This window comes from Lycium ferocissimum, chromosome 11 (genome assembly GCF_029784015.1).
Source record: "Lycium ferocissimum isolate CSIRO_LF1 chromosome 11, AGI_CSIRO_Lferr_CH_V1, whole genome shotgun sequence".
Lineage (NCBI taxonomy): Eukaryota > Viridiplantae > Streptophyta > Magnoliopsida > Solanales > Solanaceae > Lycium > Lycium ferocissimum.
In genome coordinates, this window is record NC_081352.1 from 40,010,438 (window position 1) to 40,038,003 (window position 27,566).

Sequence of the window (27,566 nt, forward strand, 5' to 3'; positions counted from 1 at the left end):
AAATATTAACCTAAATTATATGGCTTGAATTTCGAAGAGCAAAAATATCATATAAATTTGAAATAATCTAGGTACACATTAAGTTCTTTTTACTTGCCCCCCACATGACCCAATATCTGTCTACCACTTGTTCAAATCCACATTCAAAGTCAAGTCTACCCTCTCTCAGTCAAGCTGAATTATGAAGAAAAACACTGTATTTTCTTTTCCCCTTTTATATACGCTTCTCTCTTTTCAGTTTCTTCTAAAACATATCCTTTGGAGTCTTACTTTCTCATTGAAACCAGGATCTCTTTCTTTTTAATCTTCGTAGTTCACACATGGGGTTCTAATTATTCCTTCATATACTAATTAAGTCCGTCAATTTGGAAGTCTTCCTCTTAATTTTCTTTCCTTAAAAAGATTTCAAACTCGTGCTGATATCTTTCTTGAATTGGGGTTATTTGGTGCATGCGCGCAATTCCATCTTCCGAAACTGACGCTTTTGATGTTATTTGTCGTATAATAAATTCTAGTCATAGTTATGGATAATTGTAACAACGGGTCAAGTTCTGCTCCGGCGCCTTTCTTGTCAAAAACATATGAATTAGTCGATGATCCTTACACAAATCCAGTTGTTTCTTGGAGTCAAAACGGACGTAGCTTTGTCGTCTGGAATCCCCCTGAATTCGCCCGAGACTTGCTTCCGAAGTACTTTAAACACAATAACTTCTCCAGCTTTATAAGACAACTTAATACTTATGTAAGTTAACCATCCATTTATTCATTTTTAAAGCTCCTTTGGAGTTGATTCCTAAGATTGTCACTCAAATAAAAATTATTATCTCAGAAAGTTACTTTCTTTGTTGAAGGAAATTGAAATTCAGAAGAAAAGTTATTTTCTGGGATAATAACTATTAGCTGAGTGATCATATGCGAAATTAACCCAACTCCTTTCAGTTTTAATGTTTTGTTTGACGGTCTTTTTTTCTTGTTCTATAGGGATTCAGAAAGGTTGATCCAGAACAATGGGAGTTCGCGAACGAGGAGTTTCTCAGAGGACAGAGACATTTATTGAAGAATATTTATAGACGAAAGCCGATCCATAGCCACTCTGCAACAGGACAATCAGTGGCTCCATTGACCGATTCGGAAAGACAGGAATATGAAGAGGAAATTGAGAGGCTAAAAAGGGAAAATAACTTGCTTCAGTCATCAGCTGAGAATCAAGAGAAATTTAATCAAGAATATGAGTTTGGAATTAAGTCTATGGAACAACGTTTACAGAACGTTGCTCAGAGACAGGGGAAATTGATATCCCTTTTGGCTAAATTACTCGAGAGACCTGAATTTTCATCTGATCTTATTCAATGCGCAAACAACAACAACAAAAAGAGACGGTTATTAGTGTCAAATTACTTAAGTCAAGAAGAGCATGCAACTACTAACTCAATAGTTGCACCAAAATTAGACTTTGAGATGGTTAAAAAGATGGATTCTTCAATCAATTTTTGGGAACGTTTTCTCTATGGAATTCGGACGACTCCAACAGAAGATCAAATGTATGATTTTGAGCATACACAACCTTTACCTTCCCCGGTTGTTATACACGAAATGGATAGTTCATCTGATGATTCTGGCAAATGTATCGATCATTCACCATCGCCTTCGAGGGATATCCTATCCTCGCCTGAGTTAGGAGGAGGATCATCGAGTCCTGTCATATCATCAATTTATGTCAATTTAGAATGTCAACTTAAGCCGTCCGATCAGAGTAATTTGATTACTGATGTGACAAAAAATCAGGTTGAGGGTAATGCTACTAAAACATCTGAATCAGTGTCAAACTCGGGTAATGATGTTTTTTGGCAACAATTTTTCAGCGAGACGCCTGGTGGCACTGAGCCACAGGAAGCTCAGAGCAAGGACGTTAACGAATTAACATGTAATAGCAGGTTAGCAGATAACCATAGATATTGGTGGAACCGCGGTTTTAATGTAGAAAATCTTGCTGAACGAATGGGGCATCTTAGTAGTCCAGCAACGGGAAACTCATGAGTTGATTCACTGTTTCCTTTGACATGTATTACTATTGCTGGTTTTTTTTTTCTGTTTTTTTTGTCCAGTTTTGATTATCTGATGTCACATAGCAACTCTTGCTGGTTTGTTGTGTAATAAATAACAGATAAGAGTTCCTAGTCCTGAGATCACTCACTACTAGAAGTTAGATGTTAGCAATTTTTTTGGCAACTTTTAGTGTAGACGTTACTTGTAATTATCCAGGGACTAGAAGTGTTTTTTGGGAGGTTAAAGCTTCATTTTGCAACTGATTAAGTCATAACCATATCTTTAGTTATATGGCATCGAGATCACATAAGAGTCTTGCATCATGTATATGTGTTCTACAAATTTTATACATCTAGAGGTAATTTAGTTGGCGGCTAGTTATATGATGAATAATAAGACTGGAATTATTGGAAATAATTATAAAATAAACAATCATATACATGAATTGTTACGTAAGGATTGCCTACTTTAAGATTATTTACCCTTAAAAATTACTCTTATCCATTGATAATACACATTTGTCATATTATATTTTGTACAAAATAATAGACAGTTACTAAGTGAGGGACCAAAATGCAAAATTTAATAATTATTGGTTATATGTGCTTAACTAGCTATTGCAATGTTCAAAATCAAATGTAGTTGATAATTTAGGGACTAAAAGTGTAATTAGACAGTTACTTACCACCACTTGTTTCTATAAATATTTAGGGAACCCCAGTGCATTCATTTTCAAAACAGAAATGTGGCACATACAGAATGAAAGAACATAAATATCATTCAAAATAATTTCTACCTATTGACCTTCTACGCAAGCAAATTAGAGTTATTCCAAAATATTGTTGAAACATTTCATAAGCAAATTTAACTAACAGCTTGATTTCTTATATAGGACAATCAAACTCAATTTTGATAGGAGTAATAAAAATCAAACCGGAGATATTACTTCTAATCAAATATTCGTGAATGAAAATCGAATGAATATAGGAATACTAGTCAAATAAAATAAAATAGGAATACTTGGGAAAAAAAAAAGAAGATAAAATCTATATCAAAGCTGACAATAGAAAATGGAGCACTCAATAAGGTCTTAATAGAAAAAGTAATAGATGCCAAGAGTTAGATGTAGAAAGTAATTGTTTACACTAGAAAGTAATTGTTTACTTGCTATCAAATTTCTCTTAATGGGCTCGTTTGGTATGCGGGGTAAGGGATAATAATTCTAGGATAAAAAGTGAGATTATTTTATCGTGCGTGTGGTTGGTGGGATAAAGGATAACAATCTCGTTGAATATCTCAACCCATAGAATATCCTTATTTATCTCATCCCGCATACCAAACGAGTTCTAAGTGCAATAGGCGAAGAGAAACACGTGTACATTTCTTGGATGAAAATAATGAACAGGAAGAAAATTGGTAATTTGACAGTCGATATAAGAAATTTAGAGAAACGTTACCTCCGAATACACATGAAAGAAAACTTTACCTCTAGATACACATGAAAGTACTTTTTAAACTTTTATTCCTTACGATATATTCTAAATTCGTTTAAGGTATTGACATCCATTAAGAAAATAATCTGATTGTATACGGGCAAAACCGAGGGCAAGGGTATCCTCGGTTCCCCGACTAGAAATTTAAGATCACGATGGTCGTTCTTTGAATCGGACGAATTCCAGTCGGGGTCAAGGTCAAGTGTTGGATCGTAGCAAAATCGAGCACATCTGATCGAGGGTCACTGAGTCCGGTTGGAACTGAATATCGAGATAGGATGAGAAGGCGGTTAACAATGATAAATGAGGGTCCGAAATATCCGCCATCAGTCGGATATGGCGGCGCCGATTTTGCTTGTCAGTAACTGAAGATTTTATACTTTATTTAGACTTGTAATAGGGTTAGGATTCCTCTACTATATAATGAGGAGGACCCCCTTTTTCTTTGGACCAATTCTTCATACGCATAAACATACTACGCAATACAATTTGATTCTAAGTGTTTATCCATCTCTCTAAGTGTTCTATCATTGTTCATTCCTTAACCACTGTAACACGATCCCGGTTCCTAGGGCCCAAGCCAACCGATCGATTGCTTCCCAGGACCAATCGTTGCTTTATCGTGGTTTGATTGTTTTTACTTGCACTATCATTTATTGCTTTATAGTCATTCGTATTAAATCAAACCACATATCCTTTGCACCGCGTACAAATTTAATTGCTATCCATTTTAAGGGTAAACAGTTTGGCGCCCACCGTGGAGCCCAGGATAATAGTGGTGGTTTTATACGAATTTCAATAACGCACGTTATTTTACGCTTGCTCTTTGAAGTTTGATTTCAGGACTATTCAATATGTCAGACTCTCACTCTGTTAACTTTCATGCTGAATCAAGCCACAACGAGAAAAATGACAACGGGGTACCTCACAATGACGTACCCCAGTTGATCCAAACGAAGCTGATCCTCACTCTCAAAACGCTGTGAATACTGACCGGTCATCGGTACGTGACACGCATGCGATGGAGGCAACGGAGCCACATTGCAACAGCTCAGGAATCAGTTAGAACTATCTATGGCATAATTGCAGGCCCAACAAGCGGTCATAGCTCAATTACAAAGCGTAAACGACCGCCCAACGCGCCGCCCCATTTGTTCGGACCGAGGACGGATGACGCCCCGAGGGAGAAAGGCCCATTCTTCGAGAACAACGGGAATGGCCACGGGTAAATAGCCGAGCTGATGAGAAAGCTTGAAGAGTTAACAAAGCGGTAGAGACAAATGATAAGAAAATGAAACTTATAATTCGAGGGTTGATCAAATCCCGGAGCGGACTCCCAGGTGTGAAGGGACCGGACTCCAAAAGTTTATTCGGATGCCTTTCCCCCCAGTCTTTGCGCCGAAGTCGATCCGAAGAGATTCGAATGCCTAATATTCCTAAATACAATGGGACCACCGACCCGAACAAGCATGTGGCCGCGTACGCGTGCATTTGTCGATGGCAACGACCTCGCAAAGGACGAAATAGAGTCGGTCTTTGCTCAAGAAATTTGGAGAGACCTTGTCGAAAGAAACAATGGTATGGTATCACAATTTACTTGAATATTCTATTGATTCTTTTGCTATGCTTGCAGATGCCTTTGTCAAAGCTCATGCTGAAGCCATAAAAGTGAAAACGAGGAAATCGGATCTATTCAATGTCAAGCAGCGGGAGAACGAGACACTCCGAGAGCTTGTGGCCCGATTTCATATAGTGCGTATGGATCTACCACCGGTACAAGATGATTAGGCCGTTCAAGCGTTCGCTCAGGGACTCAACCTAAGAAGTTCGATCACATCTCTAGAATTGAAGCAAAATTTGGTGGAGTACCTAGCAATCACATAGGCCGATGTACACAACAGATATCAGTCAAAAATCAGGGTCGAGGATGAACAATTTCTTAGGAACGCATCGAGATCGTTACGACCGTATAGAGAACCCCAATGAAGGGAAATTGGGCCTTTAGGCGGGGCCATGTAGAGTCGCGGCATGGCGGGAAAGGCTCTGTCGCCTCGAGACTAAAAATGAAAAACAACTTCCAAACAACTGGAATGTGGCACACCTAAAATGATACTATTGCTAAGGTATGAACAATCTTTACCTTTCCATTCTTTTAAGTCTAACCATACAAGCATACGTCGAAGTGGACATCGGAAGCAGCACAATGAAAGTCGAGAAGTCATAGACTTACTGAAAACACGTGTTGCACTCTTTTTCTCTTCGACCGGTTTTGTCCGAAAGTGGGTTTTCCGGCAAGGTTTTTAATGAGGTAGCGCCATACAACGTGCTACTAAAACTAAGAAGACGGATCAAGAACCGGGGACTGAGGACTGCCCATGTCGGATCAATAGTAGTCGAGCCTTCACATTTCAGACTCCAGTACTAGCGGACTATCATACCCCGGGCAAATTGATACCTATTCAAAGCCAAGGCTTGAGCGATAAGATTCGTTTTGTAAGGGCCAAACGATCAATTGAATCATGCCCGATTAGTTCGTTCTTGTCACGACAACTATTGTAATCTTGTCTCCGGTTCAATCAATAAAGGAAAATTCTCAAAGTATCATTTTAGCTGTTACTATTCCTTTTACATTAGAATTATATTTTATCGGATCCCCAAGAGTCCGATGTATAAAAACCGAAGGTTAAAGCCCAAATTATTAAAGACTACGGTCTAAAGTCGTAAAGACTATGGCCTGAAGTATTAAAGACTATGGGCTGAAGTATTAAAGACTACGGTATAAATTATTTAAGACTACGGCTTAAAGTATTAAAGACTACGGGCTAAATTATTAAAGACTAAGGTCAAAATTATTAGCTAAAATTAGTAAAATCTGCAGTGTAAAACATCAAAGACTATGGCCGAACAATAACCGAGGCCTTAGAGACTTCGATCTAAACACATAGTGCAACTTGGAGACGTCTGAGTATGCAAACATGAAAATAAAAGCTCGTGCATATTCAATAAACTGCCACCGGTCATAACTAAGAGACTACTAGTGTCAGAGTTATTTCTAAAACTTTTTGCCGAGGCAACATTACACATCAGTCTGAATCGAAACTGGATAGCTGATTATTATAAATCCTAAGCAGAAAGGATAAATGAATATTGAACAAGGAAAGATATCGAATAAAGCCAAACAAAATTTTTGCATATTTATCCAAAATATTTACAAAGGCTTGGAAAACAGCCTTGAGCTTAAAAAGGCCCAAAAATTACATATAGACAAACAAAAAAAAAAGAGGAGTCTAAGGCTTTTAAGCCTGTTCTTCGTCCGGGTCAGCATCATTGCCCGACTCCTCGAGCTGATACTTAGCCTTCGCCTCTTTCTCGAGCCTCTTGGCCCTCGCCGACCATGATACATCATGCTCCCACCGGCCAACACTAGTGTCTCCCTCTGGGATAAGCACCGCACGTATTCAGCCTTGGCTCTGCTCTGAGCCTCAGTCGAGTCAACATCGGTCTTGTACTGAGCCAACATCTCATCAACATCGGAGAGTTTCTCAGAGTCCTGGTCGAGTTTGCGCTTCATCTCGATATTTTTGCAGCTAAGAGTGTCACGCTCTATCTCGGCCGAAGTAAGTTGCGATCGGAGTTCTCCGTTAAGCCTAAACCATCTGCCGGCCTTGTCCTCTGTTACCCGAAGCCTCTCTTTGATTGATGTCAAATCCTCCTTAAGGGCATCTCTCTGAGGCAAGGGCGTCCTTCTTGCTTTTGAAGGCTTCAAGTTTAGCCTTGAGTTCGTCAAGCTCGGACCAGAGCTGGTCGATCAGGGTTACTCTCTCCTGGGCCTCAGAAGTAGTGGCATTAGCTTCGCTGAATCGATTGTTGTAAGCTTCCTGAAAATCCTTCTCCGCCGACGAGGTCACGATCTTCTCGAGCCTTCTCCTATTCTGATTGAAGGGTGGAGGGGTCGGGCATACCCCTGATATACTCCTCTCGTTATTCGTAGAGTCATTTGTACAACTCTGTTTGTTGGGTCTGCTCTTGGAGCCTGACCTCGAGATGGTCCACCTTCATCCTCAATCGAAGGAAGCTTTCATGATGAAGCACGGAGGCCTAAAGTAAAAGAAGAAGTCAATTATCGGGATAAAAGGAAGATTAAGAACTTAGCTAAAAATAAAAATAAGATGAGGCATACCCGGTTAATGGCTTGCTGGGCCTCGTTAAAGAGGCACGATTCGTCGACCTAGTTCATCTTCTGCAGATCCTCCTCGGACGCCAAAATGGGCAAATAACTGAGCACTCCGATTAGACCGGACAATATATTCACATCGCCGACACCAGAAACATAACCTTCTTCATATGGCTAGGATCTACACTCGGGGCAGGGAATTGCTTCTCTAACGGGGGTCTAGAGGTGACCCCGAATGGAGCGGCCCTCCTAAGGAATGTCAGGTGCCCAAACCCAGAGTAGTCTTCTACAGCACCGGCTTTTCCACTGTCGAACAGGTGGTCGATGGTTTGGTCGAAAGACCGAGATGGATCCATCGGTCTCTCTTCTATACCGACGCCCTCGGAACGGGCAGACGTTTGGCGAGGTGACGACTCCGGTTTGTGTGTTGTGGCCTCGGCCAATATAGATACATCCCCAGCCGGATGCAGTAAATCTTTCTTATATGGGGATTGGGCCGGGGTATGAAAGGCATCCTTCGGAACAACAGCAGCAGAATCTTCTTTGAGGCCCCGAGTCGGGGAGAGCACGATGACAATGTCCTCGAGGACTTCCATTTCTTGGTCAGCAGTTTCTATTACTACCGATAATGGAGCAGTGTCCTTCGAGATTTTGAGCTTATTGTTGGTGTATTCCAATTCTTGGAGGCCCAGATCGATATCTTCCGAGAATCTCAGTGGTTGGACCGCAGAGGATAACATAATATCCTCGTCCTTGAGCCTACTCTCGGTGGTCTTTTGAAAGACGCTCCTTTTGACCTTGAACACCATCCTCCTTTTCTTTTTGCCCTTAGCAGGATCATCGGAAGGATCAGGAGACCGTCTTTTTCTCTTTACAAGTTTTTCCTCCTCTGCAGTAGCTTCGTCCTCGGAAGATGAGCCTGATGCATCAACATCGGCTCTTCTCTAAAGTATGGTGGTCTTCGGTAGGCCTGCAAAGCAAAAGAAAAAAGGTGTCCGATTAGTAACGATACATTGAGCAAGGAAATAAGGAAGATATTGGCCTAATGTACTCACCGTGATGAAAAGCCTCCCATCTGTTTTTTGAAACTAGCAGCCACTTGCACTCGACATAAGTAAGTCACATAAGCTATCGATCCAAAGATTCTATTTTGGAACCGCATTAAGAACTTGAGGAGTGGCTGCAAATAAAAGTAAAATTTACGGTCTTAAAAGCGCGGTACCGGAAAGGTTTTCATTTACTTGGAGGAAGATACACTAACGCTTTGAGTTCCACTTCTCGAGAAATAGAAGCTGATCGGAGGGGATGAGGTCCTCAGTCTTCACACGGAGGAACCTGTTTTGCCATCCTCGATCCCTATCCTCGTCGATGCACGAAAAAGGGGCCTTCTTAGCTCGCCGAGTGAGCTTGATTAATCCATCCCAAAATACTCGGGGGCTGTATAATCGGACGAGATGGTTGATGGTGAAGGGCTGCTTCGCCTCAACCGTAAAGTAACGGAGAAGTGTTACAATTCTCCAAAAGGACGGGTGAATCTGACCGAGGCAGAGGTCGTAACTCTTGCAAAATTCTACGACCACCTAATCGAGGGGGCTAAACGTGAAAGGATAAGTGTAAACACTTATATACCCTTTCACATATGTCATGATATCCTCCTCGGGGCCGGGAATGATAATGTCTTTCCCTTTCCAGCCGCAATCTTCTTGGACCCTTTCGAGTTTGTCCGGGGTAATGGTGCAAAGATATTTCCACAATTTTTCACCCCGATCTCCTTGCGTCGAGGGTTTTTCAACTTTAAAGTCATTGTCCGATGAGTAGGTGCTGGGAATAAAATCTGATATGGGCGGTTCCGGTTTAGCAGCCGAGGAAGTTCCCTCCGTACCGGAGGCCGGAACTACATCTTGGGGTTTTGTTTTTGAAGTCTTCACCATTTTTCTAGAAAATAACAAGGATTGGAGATTGAAAGATGAAGATATGAAGATATAGGGAAGACTAAATGAAGATGCGAAGAAAATCTGGGCAAAAAGAATGAATGTATGAAGGTATGAAGATTTGAAGGTTTTGGAAATAGATTGAACAATGATGGTAAATTAGAAGAGCTTGAAAATAATAGTAAAAAGGTGAAAGTGAAAATTTCAGTCTTTTATACAGTGGAACCGAGACGGTTCACATTCTGTAATCGTCGAGGTAGCCTATCAGGACTTGACGCATGTCCGGTGTCAGAACGATGTGACTGATGCGACGTTTTGACTTATCAACTTGCCTGAAGCTTACGGAGGAAGGAACCAAATCGGATCAATAGTACTCAAGCCCTCGTACTTCGGCTTCCAGTACGAGGGGACTATTTGTATACGGGCAAAACCGAGGACAAGGGTATCCTCGGTTCCTCGACTAGAAATTTAAGATCACGATGGTCATTGCTGGATCGGACGAATCCCAATCGGGGTCAAGGTCAAGCGTTGGATCGTAGCAAGATCGAGCACATCTGATCCCGGGTCACTAAGTCCGATTGGAACTGAATATCGAGATAGGACGAGAAGGCGGTTAATAATGATAAATGAGGGTCGGAAATATCCGCCATCAGTCGGATATGGAGGTGCCGATTTTGCTTGTCAGTAACTGAAGATTTTATACCTTATTTAGACTTGTATTAGGGTTAGGACTCCTCTACTATATAAAGAGGAGGACCCCCTTTGGACCAGTTCTTCATACGCATAAACATACTAAGCAATACAATTTGATTCTAAGTGTTTATCCATCTCTCTAAGTGTTCTATCATTGTTCATTCCTTAACCACTGTAACACAATCCCGGTTCCTAGGGCCCGAACTAACCGATCGGTCGCTTCCCAGGACCAATCATTGCTTTATCGTGGTTTGATTGTTTTTACTCGCGCTTGCACTATTATTTATTACTCTATAGTCATTCGCATTAAATCAAACCGCATATCCTTTGCACCGAGTACAAATTTAATTGTTATCCATTTTAAGGGTAAACACTGATAACAATAATTATAAGTTTTTTTTTACTAAGCCGCTCTTCAGTTGTTCTTAAAATGAGAATTTCTTAAAAATTGTATGATTCATTTAACGGAGGAATGGTGGATTTGATAAAAATAATCAAAGTCTACCTGGTTTCATAAAGCAACACTTACTTCGAATCAAATTTATTTTAATATATAAAAAAGATCAAAAGAAAAGATACAAAATATCAAATTAATGGTCATTGTCTCTTTGTGTCAATATTAGTGAGCGGCTGCTATCTGCTAAATTACTCATTTTTTGACAGTCAAAGCAGTAATTACAAGAATGCCATTAATACCACCCAACAAGAACATGATAAAATGAAAAAAATGGTGCGTGATGTTTGATTGTGGGTTCAAATATTAGTTTTTTAAGCATGCACTTAATAATTTTGATCTTTAAGTTTGTCAAAAATTGGGTTTTAATCTCCTCAAATATTTAATAATTTATTGTCGTTAGATTTGACAAACTAGTACCAAGAAAAAAGAAAAAAATTTAACCTAAACACAAAAAAGTCCCATCAAATCTTAAATATGCACTATACAAAACTGTACTAAACAATAAAAAGGATGTAAACAAATATAATAAACTAGTATACCTACTCGCGCTTCGCGCAGTTGTGATACAAAATTAAAAGTTCGATTGCATATTCATGTCACATCTTTTGTAAAAGAAAATCAATCTTTTCAATCAATAGCTTGATTATATAGATTACATCTCAAAAAGCTGAATCAAACTCTGGAAAAAAAAAATGATAGAAAGTATAAAAATTGAACCTCTAAATGTGAGTTCCGCTAATTTTCCTTTTATTCGAAATTACTGTCAAATCTAACGGGTAAAATTCGATAAATATCGAATGGAAACTAAACCTATCAACGGTTGACAAACTTAAAATACCATAACCATTCAGTACATGCTTTAAAAACTATTTTAAATCTATCCTCAAACACAAAAGACCATCTTTCTGTCACAAGAACAATTTATGCATAACAGAAAAAAGAAAAAGAAAAAAAAAGATTTTGGCACGTCTATCACAGAACTAAAATCTTATCAAAGAAGAAGTAGAGATCTAGCAACCTAAAAATCTGGTATTAATAAATCCCAGCACCAATCATATCTTAAAACTTTAATCTTAATAAACCTTTTCAGCACTTTAAAGAAAATTCAACCAAATCAACGACGAATGTAAACGCTTCTCCCTTAACTTGAGGTCTCGAGTTCGATCCTGGATATGCAAAAAAAGGTCTCGGGTTCGAGCCCTGATATGAAAAAATTCTTGGTAGGGTTCCGAATGAGGCTTTAGCGGTGTGTCGGATATAGTCAGGCTTTAATACAGGTACAGGCATTGAGTGGGAAAAAAGAAAAAAGAAAAAAAAAATTCAACCAATGTTACTTGATTTAAAAATTTACTAAGGGCTTGTTTGGAAAGCCACCCAGGTAATTAGAATTGAGTGTAATTACACAGTTTGCCTATTTGTTCGACCAAGTAATTACACAGTTAGATGAGAATTGAGTGTAATTGAGAGGGTGTAATTATACTCTCCAATTCTCAAGGGGGGTTGAGAATTGGGTGTAATTACACTCTGTAATTACAAGGTTACTTTTTAATTCGTTTCTTTTTTGTTCATTTTAATTTCTTTTTATTTTTAATTTATATAATTTTAATTTCTTTTGATTTATATTTTTTATTTCTATTATTTTAATTTCTTTTTTATTTTTATTTTAATTATTTTTATTTTTTAAAATGTATTTTTCGTTTCCTTTCTTCTCATTCCCAACCTTTACTTCTTGTGGTTCCATGTAATTTCTCGTATTTTTTTATTTTTATTCATTTAGCATAATCGTGTTATTATTCTAATTTTTGAAATTACACCTCTTAATATTAGAAAGAATGACTCATTAACAATCTTGACATATAACGAGTGACGTTATTAAAGTAGAATTTCGTTGTGAATGAGGTTATAGACTTATATTTTCCCTTTCTTTAAATTATTTACTTAAGTTACGTTGAAACTTACTTATGTAAAGTTGGAATTTGACATAAGAGCATTATGTTAAACTTTTTCTTTTGAATTTTGAATTTAGGTTATATTTTCAATTTTAAGTTATTTGCTTTCACATTGTATGTTGTTTATTTTTCACTTACGTTTGATGAATTTTTTGTGTCAAACATTTGAATAATGTTATGGCATTATATTTATAAATATTTTTTTTGTCAAACATCCAATCAATAACGTTCTCACCAAAAAAGTCTTCTTTTAAGTTTTACAATTAATTAAAATTAAATATTATTAATTTGAAAAATATATATCAATTATTTTTTACAATATTAGTTATAGATATATGATTATTAATTAATATATTTTCAAGAAACAATGTGTTATTAAAAAACTAATTTAATATCATTTATAAAGGCAAATATTTTTTAAACATTAATTTTAAATTTTCATAATTAAATTAAACTAACTGTGTAATTACACTTGTGCAATCAAACAACACGCTTGTAATTACACTGTAATTACGTTATGATAAATTAACAGATTGTTATAATTACACTATTGTGTAATATTGTGCAATTATTAGGCTGTGTAATTACTACCCTACTAATTACATCAATTCCAATTACCTGGTGGCTTTCCAAACAGGCCCTAAAAGTAATTGCAACCAATGTAAGCTGTCGGCGGTAGTTGATTTTTGCTTCAATTTTACCTAACGTAACAGGCAACAACAATAACCCCCTAAACCAAACTCTTTTTTTTTCTTCTTTATTCTATTTCTTCTACCTAAAGAAAAAAATCCAAGATCAGATCACAATTTATATGTTAAATCTTGTATACTTGTCCTCTTCTTCACCATTTGAATCTATCAACTGAAAAAAAAGCTCAGGTCAGTTTTAGTCTTCCTTGTTTGGCTTAATTGTTACATTTTACTTGTTGCTTTCTTGATTCTTCAATAGCTTTTTACTCTTCTTGATTTGACTTTCTTTTGTTTTTTTGGAATCTATAGACCTGAGATAGAAATGGGGTTCTTTTATTTTCCCCCTTTGTGATATAAAGTCGTGATTTTTACTTTTCTTTTTTTTTGGGTGAGATTTTGGGAGATTTACTTAATTCTTGTATTGGGATTGAGTTAAATTTCAAGTTGGTTTAATGCAGATTGTTGAACTTATTTTGGCAGCTAGTTAATTGGATTGTTGAGCTCACTGCTGATTTCTATTACTTGTTAGGTGTGTTTATCAGATATAATAGTGTCAATTCAAAGTTCTAAAGGGTTCACTTTACTAGTTGCTTTCTTGATTCTTCAATAGCATTTACTCTTCTTGATTCAACTTTCTTTTGGGTTTTTTGGAATCTATAGACCTGAAATAGAAATGGGGTTCTTTTCTTTTTCCCTTTTCTTGAAAATTTAATTACATAGGATTCAAAGTTGTGGTTTTTACTGTTTCTTTTTGTGAGATTTTGAGTCATTTCCTTAATCTTGTATTGGGGTTTGACTTAAATTTCATATTGCTTTAATGCAGATTGTTGAACTTATTTTGGTCATCAGTGAATTGGATTGGGGAGCTCACTTCTGATTTTCAATCACTTCTTAGGTGTGTTTATCAGATATTATAGTGTTGATTCGAAGTTCTAAAGGGTTCACCACAATAAGTTTGGTAAAGATAACTGGAAAATATAGTGCTATATAGACGACTGGGCGGATTCGCTTGGTTGTCGATGGGAGATTGATGGCTTTGATTGTGGAGGATAAAGGAGATGGTAGAGAGTGATTTGATTATAGAGAAGGTTGAGGAGAGTGCAACTGACAGCTTTCGGAGGGCGCCTTCTTTCTCGGGCTGGTGTGATGATAATGACATCGCCCATTCAGCTCAACTAGGGAATGTTCGTACACTCACTGACGACTTTGACTTTGAGCTGCCACTGGTTAATCAAAACAGTATAGGAAATGGATCTGTAAACGTAGATACGCAAGATTATAACTTTAAGCAGAGGATGAAAGGTGGTGGTGATTTGGGTGTTGCATCTACTGGAAATGGAAAAGATAGATATGTTCCGTTTGATGTGGAGAATGGTCCTACAAGTAACCATACATATCCAAATGCGTCACAAACAATTTCAAAGAATGTTGTTTCTGTTGCTGATGTGCTGAAGACACTGTTTTTAGTACTTGTATGGTACACATTCAGTACATTCTTAACATTGTAAGTCTATTTGGTCATGAGCTTATTATTTACTAAGTGATTTGTTTCCATGTCGGTTCTTACGCATTCACCTGGTCCAGGTATAATAAAACTCTTCTAGGGGATCATCTAGGGAGATTCCCTGCTCCTTTACTGATGAATACATTCCACTTTGCAATGCAAGCCATTTTGTCCAAAGGAATTACCTGGTTCTGGTCTCGAAAATTTCAACCCACTGTAATGATGACTTGGAGAGATTATTTTTTAAGAGGTAACTATGATTGTCATATCCTTTTTCTTTAAGCTTTACTCAGATGCAGGTTATATTTGTTTCATGCATTATTATGGCTTTTCAAGAGATTGTTCATTTTCTTCTACTGTATGATTATGAATAACTCTAGATGCAAGGGACTGTTCTGACCTTTAGTTCCTTCGGAAAGAAATTAGAAGAGAACAGAGTGCAGAGCGGGTAAGGTAGAAAGGTTGACATATTTGAGAGGTTTATGAGGAATGACTAGTGACACCTATCTATGATCTAAGGAGTCAATCTCAAAAAGATAAAGATGGTTAACATCTAAGCTTTATAGAATGAACCTGGAGTTCCTCTGCATCCACCTATCCATACAATGCAAAATTATAGCATTCCGTCGGACTTTTAGTTGCTTCGGTTTCTTCAGGCCTCTCCCATTGATGGCCTTCTTTAGACAGGTGGCTCTGATACCATGATAAGAAATGGACCTTGGGCCTAACTCAGCTCCAAAAGCTAGCTCATGATTTGGAGATTGTTCTAAACCATATAATGAGACCAATTGTAAGCGTGTAGATGAAATTGTCACACACTTCTACATGGTATTAGAGCAAGGAAATGCTTTGGGTTTGAGTCTCACCGCTACCGTTTATCAAATAGAATTTCTACGTGCTTGGCTTATAAAAGAGAATCTAGCCCCACGAAAGGGGGCATGTTGAAGATATAATTAAGTAAATAAACATGTGCTCTATCTAACAACTTAAGGTTTTAGATGAGATGGTCATGCAATTCAACATGGTATTAAAGCAGGCTAAGGTCCTGGAGTCGAGTTTTACAGCCACCAATTATCGAAAAGCATTTCCACGTGCGTGAACCATAAAAAAGAACCATACCCATACATGAGGAGGTGTGTTGAAAACGTATTTTTTTAATTAAAAAAACGGTTATCAGAATGCCTGCAATAGGAATCAAACTTGGACACATAGAGAAATAAAGAATTTTAGCGGCCTACATGAACCTGTGGCAACCCAAGCTGCTTTTATGTGTTAAAAACATATTTGCTCTCTCTAACATTATAAGGTTTTAGATGAAATGATCACACAGCTTCAACATGCTGGATTTTCCTCGCTTTATTCACGAGAATCAAGAAGCGTTTAGCCATAGCTATGACAATTAATACAACTTCTTAAACCACAGTTCCTCCTTTGTCCCCATTAGAAGATTATTGTTCCATCAATAAATAGAATCTGAGATACTATTGCTGCATTTCCAGCATCAGTCCTACTTAAATCTAGAAATCCATCTTTATCTGTTGATATCTTTAGCATCTGATTTATGTTTCCATTACTAGTATAAATAAGTGATAAGAAAATGTAACTTGGTCCTAACACAATCCCGAAAGCTAGATCAGGAAGTGGGCATTGATCAGGACCATATCAGGAATCCAAATACCCCATCCATAGCCGATGTGGGAATTCTCCGCTTCCTGTTAGCCCATGACGGGACATCTGGAGTGTGGACTATATAACATGGGGCAACATCAAATAAACCAATAATTGAGATGGGTCTGGCTTTGATGCCATAAAAAGAAAATGGATCTTGGACGGACTTAACTCAACCTCAAAAGCTAGCTCATGAGATGTGGACAGAGCATCCGGAAGTCTTTGGTTCGAGTCTCACCTCCACCAATTAAAAGAAAAAAATTCCACGTGCTTGGTCCGATTAAGCTGGCACATGGGGAGAGTGTTGAAGTTATAATTAAGTAATTTAAAGTGGATTCTCTCAAACAACTTAAGCTTTTAGATGAGATGTCACAAACTTCAACAATAAGAAAGGCGACGGGGGTCGCTCCAGCTCAAAATCTCCTGCAGAAGGGAAGAAACCTTCTGAGAAGTCACTGATTATGATAGCTAATCTGACTGGAGAAATGCAGAAATTTATCCACTCAATTCATCTATTGTCAAAACCCATATCATTCATTATGTTCAGAAGGAAAGACCAAATTTTGTGGCTGTATGCTTTCTCCTAGTCTAACTTACACATTATTCCTGCTCATTTCTGATCCCGTCTCAAGTACTCATTTGCAATTAATGAGTCATCTATGATTTCATTCCCTGTGCAAAGGCATTTTGGCAACTCAGACCAGTTTCCTGATGAACTCTTTTTAATCTCCATTCAATACCTTGACTTATAATTTTATGTATATATACCTTGATAAGCTGATAGGAGCATAATCTTTTTGCTTTTTAGTAACTTTTTGGTCAAAGCATCAGATATTTCATTCAGATGTTTGTATTGCAATCCTGAGATTTTGGTAATTATGGTATCATCTGAACTTCAATGATTGTCCAATTTGTCTCATCTACTTCAAGTTGCACTACTTGTTCTTCGTTTATTTGCGGCATTTGATCTTATGCCCTGTTTTGTGATGTCTAGAGCATTACTTATAGATATTGGTCTCCAATAGTTTCCAGCAATTTTTATTAACTTTTCTGACAACTAATGCTACAGATGGCCTTTGCCTTTCACAGTTGTACCCACAGCTCTCAGTACGGCAATGGATGTCAACCTCAGCAATGCATCCCTTGTTTTCATATCAGTAACATTTGCTACTATGGTATGTATTCGTTCTCTCTGTAAAATTTAAATACCAATCAATATGATGGTCAACGGGTTTGTTAAAAAAAAGGTAGTCACTGGACAACATACAAAGGATTCTCACAACCTAACGTTCCTTTAGGTCTGTAGAAATTTCACTTACACCTGAAATTTTAACAACAATTTATGACAAGGCAACCCTTTAACAACAATGTTCAAAGACTTGAAGGGAGAGTCAGGGGAACAATCTTCTACTTTTACTTGTAAAAAGAATAATCCTCTAGTTTCCTTCCCTTTCCTCCATAAATTCTTGATTCCTAAACACAAGTTTATCATTGCAGTGCAAATCTGCAGCACCAATCTTTCTCCTACTTTTCGCTTTTGCTTTCAGGTACTTTTTTTAATCATTGCTCTATTTCTTATTGAATCTTTACTAAGTGTCGTAGATGCATGTCCTGTTGAACTATTCATCAATGTGCATAATTACTGCTCCATCTGTCTTAATTGACACTATTTTCTGTTTACTCTGTTTCAAAAGAATGACCATTTCTTTATTTGGTACTCTTTAACTTTAAAATTTTCATTTCACCCGTAACATGTTTAAGACAATAATATCTAAGGGTACTTTCGGTATGGGCCAGAAGTCTTTCTTTCTTAAACTCTCTGCCAAATCAAAAGTTCGCATCCTAGTCGGACCAAAATCTCTTTGAAGGCAGCCATGACATAATATTTTATCGATCAGGCTTTTGTTCTCCTATTGTTCATTGTCAATATTTTTCCAACACCTTCCCATGAATAAAGCCTAATCAGATCACATGACCTTAGAGGAAGAGGATACAACCGTCACTAATTGATTTTCAATTAGTCCCTCTTTAGTGGATACGCATGCTGAGAAAGGAGGCCTTTTTCCCTTCCATTGCATACTTGATCCTTCAAGGATTAAATTTGTCATCCATCTGTCATGATTGATTGCATTTGCTATCTCTTAGAAATGAGTTCTTAATTTGTTTTTAACCGTGGAACTCTTTTTGAAAGGTTGGAGTCTCCGAGTTTGAAGCTGCTAGGGATCATGTTGATTATTTCTATTGGGGTATTATTAACAGGTATCCTGTACACTTACTAGCATATCTGATTATCGCTACTGTTGTTGCTTCTTGTATTTTTTATTTTATTATTGGGAATATCAATTGTGCACTCGCTAGGCAGCTTGTCCTGCTCACAAGCACAGTTGTGAAGGTAATCCTACTTGTCAATGCCGCAACCGATGGACTCACACCTAGTGTTGTAGGAACTCAAACCTGGGATCTCTGGGTTGGGCCTCAACCACTGGGCCATCCCCTAGCTTCTTAACTTTTAATAATCTCCCTATTTATCTGCCATTATTCTTAAAGAACATCAGTAATTTTTGTACTGGTAAAAGTAGTACTTTGAATTTACATGTCTTGTAGACTTGTTGTTTTCTTTCTTGTTTAAACCATCATAATCTACAAATGACTATCATTTTATGTTTAAATGTAACAAGGATGGGCCCGAAATGCTCTGGACTTAATATGAATTTTATATGTTTCAATTACACTTCTCCAGTCTCTAGGCTGTAGCCTTTAAAAATCATATGTTCCATAAGTAAGTTTTTACTTCTTAAAATTAAGAAAAGAGTGCTATTTCATACTTAATATATCTGATTTTTTATTCTCTTTACTTTTCTTTTTTTGCCCTGACACATTCTCCTTTCAAGTATAAGCTGGCTGAAAATATATTCATACAAATACTCACTGGAATGAGAAAATTGAGATGGATACCATGTTGAACAAGAAGAGAAAGGTACAACAATCCAAGTAGTGAAAATGAGGAGGGTAGCGATAGAATAGTGGCTCCACAAGGTTGTGTGAAGAAATAGGTTAAAATCGTTCGTGATGTTTCTTATGACTAATGCAAGGAGTAGAAAAAATCATAACAAATGAGATGAGAAGAGTAATTGCACTCAAGGGTGTGACCTAGTGATCAATGAAGTGGGTGCAAACCTTGGAGACCAGGGTTCAAATTCAGTAGAAGCAAAAAATACTTGGTGTATTGGTGGTTTCTTCATATCTGCCTCTCTTGGAGGGTTGAGTTACTTGGTACTTGTGTTGGTGGGAGGTAGCAGGTGCCGGGTGGAATAGTTGAGTTGCGTGCCAGCTGGTCTGAATACCATTGTTATTACAAAGAACAGATGAAAAGAGTGATTTTAGAGAAATGTCATGGCTTATTAATAAATAGTATAGCCATTGAATGTAGATAAAGAAAACGAGAAAAATGTAACTCACTCAGCATAAGATGAATTTATTAGAAAAAAGCTGAATTAGTTTGTGTTATTCTCTTCAAGACTATCTCTGTCCATTTGACTACCTTGTTATCTTCAATTTTTTGAATGCTTAGCTAACTCTATTACGTTGTTACTAATTCTGTTGTCTGTAGATCAGATATGTTCAATAAGCACATCTGACCTTTATTGATTGATAATGCAGTTGCAAAGGAAACGGAGTTTGAGTTTTGGGGGTTTATCTTTGTAATGCTAGCTGCTGTTATGTCTGGGTTCCGCTGGACTATGACTCAGATACTTCTGCAGGTAGGATCACAGAAACTGTTAGAAGTGAATTTGTTATTTTCAGTATTTTCATCGTCATACTTGTGCTCACTTCGTCTATTTTGTGTTCATTCTCCTATACTCCATCCAACTGGTGCGCGCTGACAAAAAACTGTCATAAAGAAAGAAATCTATGGTAAGGACTATCAGCAAATTATAGCAAAACTTCAAAGCTCTGAAAATGAATTTATTCATAGTGTAGCTTGTACATACATTGTATATGACACACTTGCTTCGGTTATTTCAGGTTTAAAAAATCCACTCACGCTAATGAGCTACGTTACTCCAGTAATGGCTCTTTCAACTGCTATGCTGTCTCTTATTTTTGATCCATGGCAAGAGTTTGGAAGCAGCAGTTACTTCGATAGCTCATGGCACATAACTAGAAGTTGTTTGCTGATGCTTTTTGGTGGAACCTTGGCTTTCTTTATGGTATGCATGTATCTAACTCAAGATCAATCAGTTCAACTTGTTGATAATCCAACATTCTAGTATTAGATTTCTTTTATTGGTTTTTCTTTGTTGTCTACTAAATACCAGAATATCTACAAACTATACACAAATTTGATAATTTTCTTTCTCTGTTTTTTTTTGTTTGCTGCAGGTATTGACGGAATATATTCTTGTCTCAGTTACTAGTGCAGTAACAGTGACAATAGCAGGAGTCGTAAAGGAGGCTGTCACTATCGTGGTATGAGCTAAAAACTAAGTTATCTGTATCTCTTTCTTAAGTAATGTAATGTAACTGACTGATCAAAGAAAATGGGCATACAAGTAATGTAGCTGAATAACTGGTTTAATCTATGGAATTGGTAAGTTTTTCCTTCTTGATGAACATTAGGATTGCTAATTAAAAAGCCTGGCAATTTCTCCTTCGGCTCTGTATTTTTGTCCACATGGTGTGCATTTGGGGAGGGGGAATAGATGGATTGTTTGTCCAAGAACAATATATACGATGTTGGAAATGTATATTATACAGACAAAAATACTACTATTATTAAGAATACCGCAGAAGGGTTGAATACCCCTTTCGTTCAAATATTCAAATAAGATTTAACTATTGCAAGGAGGTTGAGCTGTAAGACATTGCCATCCCGGAAATTAGGAAGAAAGTTTAGCATGATTTTTATAAACAGACTAACCATGTTCCATGGAATGTCCATTTTCAAGTACATTCGATGGTATATATATTTTTTTGAGAATGAAAAAAAATATATATATTCCATGACTCTTTTATTGCTCAGAGACTTCATTTTCCTAGATATCTTCAGTTCAAGCCACTGTGTATCTTCAATGGCATTAGACTGATACAATCAGTTTTCACTAGTTGAAAAGTTTCTCTGGTTTTTGGAATCCATTGTTGCTTCAGTTACTGAAACTGATTAGTAATTATGTTGGTGGCATTTTCAGGTTGCTGTGTTTTACTTCCATGATAAGTTTACCTGGATGAAAGGGGTCGGTCTCCTGACAATAATGCTTGGTGTCAGTTTGTTTAATTGGTACAAGTAAGTATACGAGCTCTCATATTTTGCAAGAAGTTATATTGTGATTATTGTCTCCCAACTGCTGTTAAAATTAGATAAGTTTTTTGAAAGATGAGTTTCTTTAATAACCTACTGCAGATGTCTGCCCTTATTTATCTCGTCAATTCCTCAGCCTTAGTTCGTATAAAGTTTTTGTTTAAACTACCGACTGCAGTATGTTTCCTCATTATATATTTTCAGTTCTTCTACATCTGTTACCAAGTTCACTTGTTTGTTGGTGACAATAAGCTTTTCCGTTGCTACTAGTTGGGTGTCTTCTCTTTTGATTAATTTGATGCTGGAATTGCTTTCTTATTTTAAGATGAGCCACATAGCCTAAGCTTAGTTGTACACTAAACTGGATGTTCACATTTTTAATGTGTGCCATATTAGGTGTTAGAATTCTAAGTGAATATATGTCCAGCTTCATGCACCTCTAGATTCATTGTACTTGAATAAGGGAATTCTTATCAAATATTCGCTGCGAATAATTTTTTATTTTTGGAACGGCTTTGCATTTAATTTCAATTTGTCTAGTATTTTTACTAGCTCTCAATATTTCTTTTATAGCATGGCCCGGGTTTTACGGAAAACATGTCGTGATGTATTTCATTTAAGCGACAACAACTAGCCAAACCGTACTTGTTAATAACTGGTCTTACAAATCGCTTATAGGATAGGTTTGTCATGAGAAGCATATTGTACGTTAAATTGACAAAATAGTTGATCCTTGCTTATTTTTTAGATCGAATGTCCTTCCTGCAAAGCTAGTGTAGCAAGGGGTTGTAAAAGAAAATAGTAACTCGGAAACTAGTGTAGCAAGGTAGAGGTAAGGTCTGCGTACGCTCTACCCTCCCCAGACCCCACTTTGTGGGATTACACCAGGTATGATGTTGTTGTTACTCGAAAATGGGTGAGTTTATTGGTGACTTGGAGTATTTACTTTTGTATGACCCCCAGCTGCTGGATCTGTTTTGCTAGTCTATTATCACTTGCTGAATCTGTTACTGTACTTAATGTTTACAGAAAACCGAATCGTGTTACATCATAAGACAAGACAAGTTTTTGTGATCCATAAGGTCTTTGTGCCTATGAGACCAAAGAAGTTTTGAATGTTAGATGGTTTTCACTAGATATTAAATTTGTTTTACGCTTCTGCTTCCCAGGTATGACAAAATACAGAAAGGTAATCTAAGTGAAGATGAAATGTCACGATCCTCGACTCAAAATGCAGCTGCAAAATATGTTATTCTTGAAGAATGGGAAGATCAAGATGATGGTCCTTGAAGTTCCCATACTACGTTATCTGCATTTCCAAACCTAGTAAGCTTCTTAACTATAATGGTCTGATGCTCTCTGTATGTTGTAGATGACGGGGGATTTGCTTTTTATTGTTGTGGCTTATTATGACCTTCAATAAAAAATTCTCCACTGTTTTTTTTTTTTTTTTTTTTTTAAAAATAGAAAATAAAAATTGGGGGTAGGGGAAGGGGATTACAAGGTGGGGAAGCGAACCCTCACCAACAAGGTGAAAGTTCAGGTAGGAAGTTTATTCGACATCCTACTTAAGCTCTCTATCTATTCCCAGGAACAAATTATGAACATTACTTTTGTAAAGCTATACATTCCTGGTTAACATTTTTTATTTGCCACGAACAATCTCTATCTTTGCTCGTCTCACAAGACATACCATAATAGTTGGAGGAAATTGGATACAAATCCTAGTTGCTTATTTCTTCTTGTTCTGATAAACTATGGATAGGAGTTTTTATGAGTCTAGCAAAGATATCTTGTAGTCTGCATTCTGTGATTTGACTGACAACTGTTTGATTGTGATATGATTAGTAGATGATTGCTGGCAATGCTGATATCAAGAGAGGATGAGTTGCCATATTTGAATTAATACCGAAAGGGACAAAAATGGCATCATCGGTTTGGTCTTTATTGGGCTTGACCCTTCCGTGGACAGCCTTTGATCAGTTTGCTGGTGAAAGAAAGAAGCTTTTGTTCATCATTATTGTTGGTAAAAAGATTGATCAGTTTCCATACATAATCCTAAGGAGCTCATTTTTGTTAAAACAAATTTTCTACACTGTTGTTGTATTTCTATGAAATTTTCATCCTCATTTATTCATATATTTTCCAGGTGTATCTCCTCGTTGTAATATGACCTTAGTACGCGTCGATTTTAGATCTTTAGTTCACATGTAAAACATGTTTGTCATTGTATTTTAAACGGGCTTTTGCTTTGATTTCAAGGAATTTTGTCAGCTAATCTCTTTTTAAGGTTCAGACATAGTTAGTTAGAAGTACCTCACACGTCTTTCTATTGATGTTGAATTATGTGAAGCTCTCTGCTCTTGCCCGTAAACCATATGTAACATCTGTCACATATACCTTCAGAAAAGCTAGTCCGTGTTGCTCATTTTCATTTGGAGTTTGCACAATTGGTCGGAAAGTACCTAATTCAATGACACAAGTGGCGGAATCAGGAATTTTCACTCAAAATATAAATAAATAAACACATGAAGAAGCCAAGGGGATATAATATCTATTACTCTCTCAGTTTCAATTTATGTGAACCTATTACTATTTGGGAAGTCTACGAGGTGCTTCTTTGACCATGTTTTCCTTACATCTGAGTTATTTGAATTATGAATTACCATGACTTATAGTACTTTTTGTGTAGTGTCTAAATATATAAATTTTATTTTTATAAACTTGAAAAATCTATGTCAAAATTTACGGTCAAAGTTATAAAGTTTAACCTCCGTATTCAGAAAAGGTTCACATAAATTGAAACGGAGGGAGTATATATATAAACAAATAATTTTGACTTTATATATAAACTGAAATGTTCCAACAGGAGGGGACCATTGCGCCCCTCGAATGATACCTATTGCCTGTGTTTTTCAAACATTATTGGCAGAAAGTTCAATCTAGTCATGTTTGGAGAAAGGAACCAATCGTCATGTTCAACATACACGTTTTGTAAAACTTATGCTACTCTTTTTAAATGAAATCAGGTTGAGCGATCTACTAATAAAGATACAATAGAGAGGAAGATGCAAAATCAGAAGAGAGTATCATATCCCAAGTAGAACATAGTATTCATGCTCAACAGTGTAAGCGAATAGACTGGTAAATTACCATTTATGTTATAGGATTCTTTGACCTGGCAATTTTTTATCCAAGGAAAAAATGTTATTTAGTAGGATAAAACGACAACTTTATACAACTAGCAAGTTGATCTCTTAAAGGGAATGTTTTACTATACCGAAACAAACATTTGAACTAGGCACATTTTGGAATGTAGCCATATATTCTTTGCACATGACATTATAGCATTGACAAAGAGTACTTCTTTCTCACCAGCAAATTGATTTTTCATATTCTATCATCCCGTTCGACCAACTTCCAGCTGGCGTAATTTGTACTAGTCAATTTCAAGTTCTCCAAGTTGGCAAAACTAGGTGCTAGTTGCTTTCTTGATCATACCATATATAGATTTTGCATTAGAAAATGCATTCATCACAGGCTCTTAGACTTCTGTTAAATATTAAATTATCATCATCCAGCGTTCTTCATGGCTTTATGCAAGATTTTTCCTTTAGCCTTTATCCTCATTTGTTGTTCTTTTTATCTGATATCAGGCCAACGACAGTTTGATTACCCAACTGCAAATCTTTCTACAACTTGGGTCAACAGTGTTTCTGCAAACCATTCAGTGGATTTCACTGATGGCTCAAAAGTAAGGGCTATACTACTCAAAGGAACTTTAGGTCCAAGATATGCTTGTGGTTTCTACTGTAATGGCAATTGTGAGAATTACCTTTTTGCCATCTTCATTGTGCAAACCAACAGTGCCTCCTTTATTACTCAACCTGCGATTGGATTCCCACAAGTTGTTTGGTCTGCTAACAGGAACAATCCAGTTAAGATCAATTCTATGTTGCAACTTACAGCAGAAGGAGACTTGGTGCTCAGAGATGCTGATGGTACTTTGGTTTGGTCAACAAACACTGCTGGGAAATCGGTTGCTGGCTTAAGCTTGACCGATGAGGGGAATCTCGTTCTGTTTGATTCCAAGAACGAAACTGTTTGGCAATCTTTCGATCACCCAACCGATGCTTTGGTTCCAGGGCAGAAATTAGTATCTGGAATGAAGCTAACAGCAAGTGTTTCAAGAACAAACTGGACTGATGGAGGTTTGTTCGCCTTCTCTGCTACTGATGAAGGTTTGGTTGCTTTCGTAGAGTCAAATCCTCCCCAAAGATACTTTTCAAGTTCTGTTGGTGGATTGAGTCCCAGTGGAGGATCCAATTATGTTATGTATTTGAATGGAAGCTTAACATTTTTTGCTGATTCCATCGATCCGTTGATTCTGGTTTCTATTAGTCCAGCATCCTCTGCTCAATATATGAAACTCGAGTCCAATGGACACTTGAAAGTGTACGAGTGGCGAAGTCAGTGGAATGAGGTGGGTGATCTCCTGACAGGTTTTCATGGCGGGTGCAATTACCCCACGGTCTGTGGAAGATACGGCATTTGCACAATGGGACAGTGTAGTTGTCCCACGAGCTCGAATTCAACTACCTATTTCAGACCGATAAATGTTAGGCGGCCTGATCTTGGTTGCTCTGAGGTGACAAAGCTGACTTGTAATGATTCAAATACCCAGAGACTTTTGGAAGTTGAAGATGTGGACTATTTTACGTTTACTTCAGATATTAGAGACACAGATGTCAATACCTGTAAAGATGAATGTTTGAAGAACTGTTCATGCAAAGCTGCGTTCTTTCGTAGTGCTTTAAATTCTTCCAGGGCCACCGCCAGAGGGGAGTGCTACTTACCAACCGAGATCTTTTCACTGATGAATAATGAGAAGGACAAAACAAGGTACGAGTCCGTTGCGTTTATAAAAGTACAGGTTGAAGCTGAACCAACTGCTGCTAAAGGGAAAAAGGCATTGTATGGAAAAAAATTAGCCAGTGGGAGGAAATGGACGGAAAATTAAAAGTTTATGCGTGGGATCCGGAATAAGAGCATGAGAGACATGAAATGTGTGAAGGTGGAATTAAATAAATAAATAATGGTTGGATAAGCTTAGGCTATTGTGTTAAGAGTTCTCAGTTACTGTTTCATTTCCTATTTTCTATCATTATCTGTAATTTCAATTCCGCTGACTATAAATAGAGACGATCTATTTTCCTCAATTGTTTGGCGAGTTGTGTGTTTGTTATATTGGTGCTTTCATTGTTCATACTTCAGTCACTGAGATGCAATTAAAATGCAAAATCATGAAAAGTCTGCTCAAGTTTGCTGGTAAGAAGATTAATCAGTTTTCCTACATAAATCCTAAGCGCCCCATTTTTGAATAACAGATTTTCTACATTGTTCTTGTTGTATTTCTATGAAATTTCATCCTCATTTATTCAAAAGATTTTTCCAGTTCTATCTCCTCCTCCTTGTAATGACCTTAGAACGCGTTGACCAATGTTATATATCTTTAGTTTACTTGTAAAACAGGTTTGCCATTGTATTTTAGATGGGCTTTTGCTTTGATTTATGCGTTGAGTTTCATCAAGAAAGTTTGTCAACAATTCTCTTTTATCCTGTCCTGTGAATGCTTTTATCATGAAATAAATAAATATTACAAG

At 37.1% G+C, this 27,566-nt stretch overlaps 3 protein-coding genes across 3 annotated transcripts; all 3 read left to right on the forward strand.

The window, feature by feature from the left end:
* The first annotated feature begins 274 nt into the window (after positions 1–274).
* LOC132036680 (heat stress transcription factor A-4c-like) lies at positions 275–2,181 on the forward strand. The gene is made up of 2 exons (XM_059427059.1): positions 275–742; positions 982–2,181. Exons 1-2 carry the CDS (start codon positions 524–526, stop codon positions 2,035–2,037), a joined length of 1,275 nt encoding a protein of 424 aa, XP_059283042.1. The 5' UTR covers positions 275–523; the 3' UTR covers positions 2,038–2,181.
* Positions 2,182–13,435: 11,254 nt separating this feature from the next.
* LOC132035974 (probable sugar phosphate/phosphate translocator At1g06470) lies at positions 13,436–24,181 on the forward strand. Its single transcript, XM_059426171.1, has 13 exons — positions 13,436–13,621; positions 14,256–14,936; positions 15,017–15,186; positions 17,694–17,779; positions 18,102–18,151; positions 18,796–18,863; positions 20,265–20,365; positions 20,507–20,519; positions 20,631–20,815; positions 20,988–21,074; positions 21,794–21,888; positions 23,073–23,229; positions 23,755–24,181. The coding sequence occupies exons 2-12, from the start codon at positions 14,491–14,493 to the stop codon at positions 23,191–23,193; spliced, it is 1,422 nt and encodes a 473-aa protein (XP_059282154.1). The 5' UTR covers positions 13,436–13,621; positions 14,256–14,490; the 3' UTR covers positions 23,194–23,229; positions 23,755–24,181.
* A 1,234-nt stretch (positions 24,182–25,415) lies between these two features.
* On the forward strand, positions 25,416–27,122 carry LOC132036569 (EP1-like glycoprotein 2). The gene has a single exon (XM_059426929.1). The coding sequence runs from the start codon at positions 25,493–25,495 to the stop codon at positions 26,921–26,923; it is 1,431 nt and encodes a 476-aa protein (XP_059282912.1). The 5' UTR covers positions 25,416–25,492; the 3' UTR covers positions 26,924–27,122.
* Positions 27,123–27,566: the final 444 nt, after the last annotated feature.

Bases quoted from the DNA above. Each gene is read 5' to 3' on its own strand.
- LOC132036680 (XM_059427059.1), top strand. From the start codon at position 524: ATGGATAATTGTAACAACGGGTCAAGTTCTGCTCCGGCGCCTTTCTTG. The intron at 743-981 runs GTAAGTTAACCA...CTTGTTCTATAG, and splicing joins TAAGACAACTTAATACTTAT to GGATTCAGAAAGGTTGATCC.
- LOC132035974 (XM_059426171.1), top strand. From the start codon at position 14,491: ATGGTAGAGAGTGATTTGATTATAGAGAAGGTTGAGGAGAGTGCAACT. The intron at 14,937-15,016 runs GTAAGTCTATTT...CACCTGGTCCAG, and splicing joins TTCAGTACATTCTTAACATT to GTATAATAAAACTCTTCTAG. The intron at 17,780-18,101 runs GTATGTATTCGT...TTATCATTGCAG, and splicing joins CAGTAACATTTGCTACTATG to TGCAAATCTGCAGCACCAAT.
- LOC132036569 (XM_059426929.1), top strand. From the start codon at position 25,493: ATGGCTTTATGCAAGATTTTTCCTTTAGCCTTTATCCTCATTTGTTGT.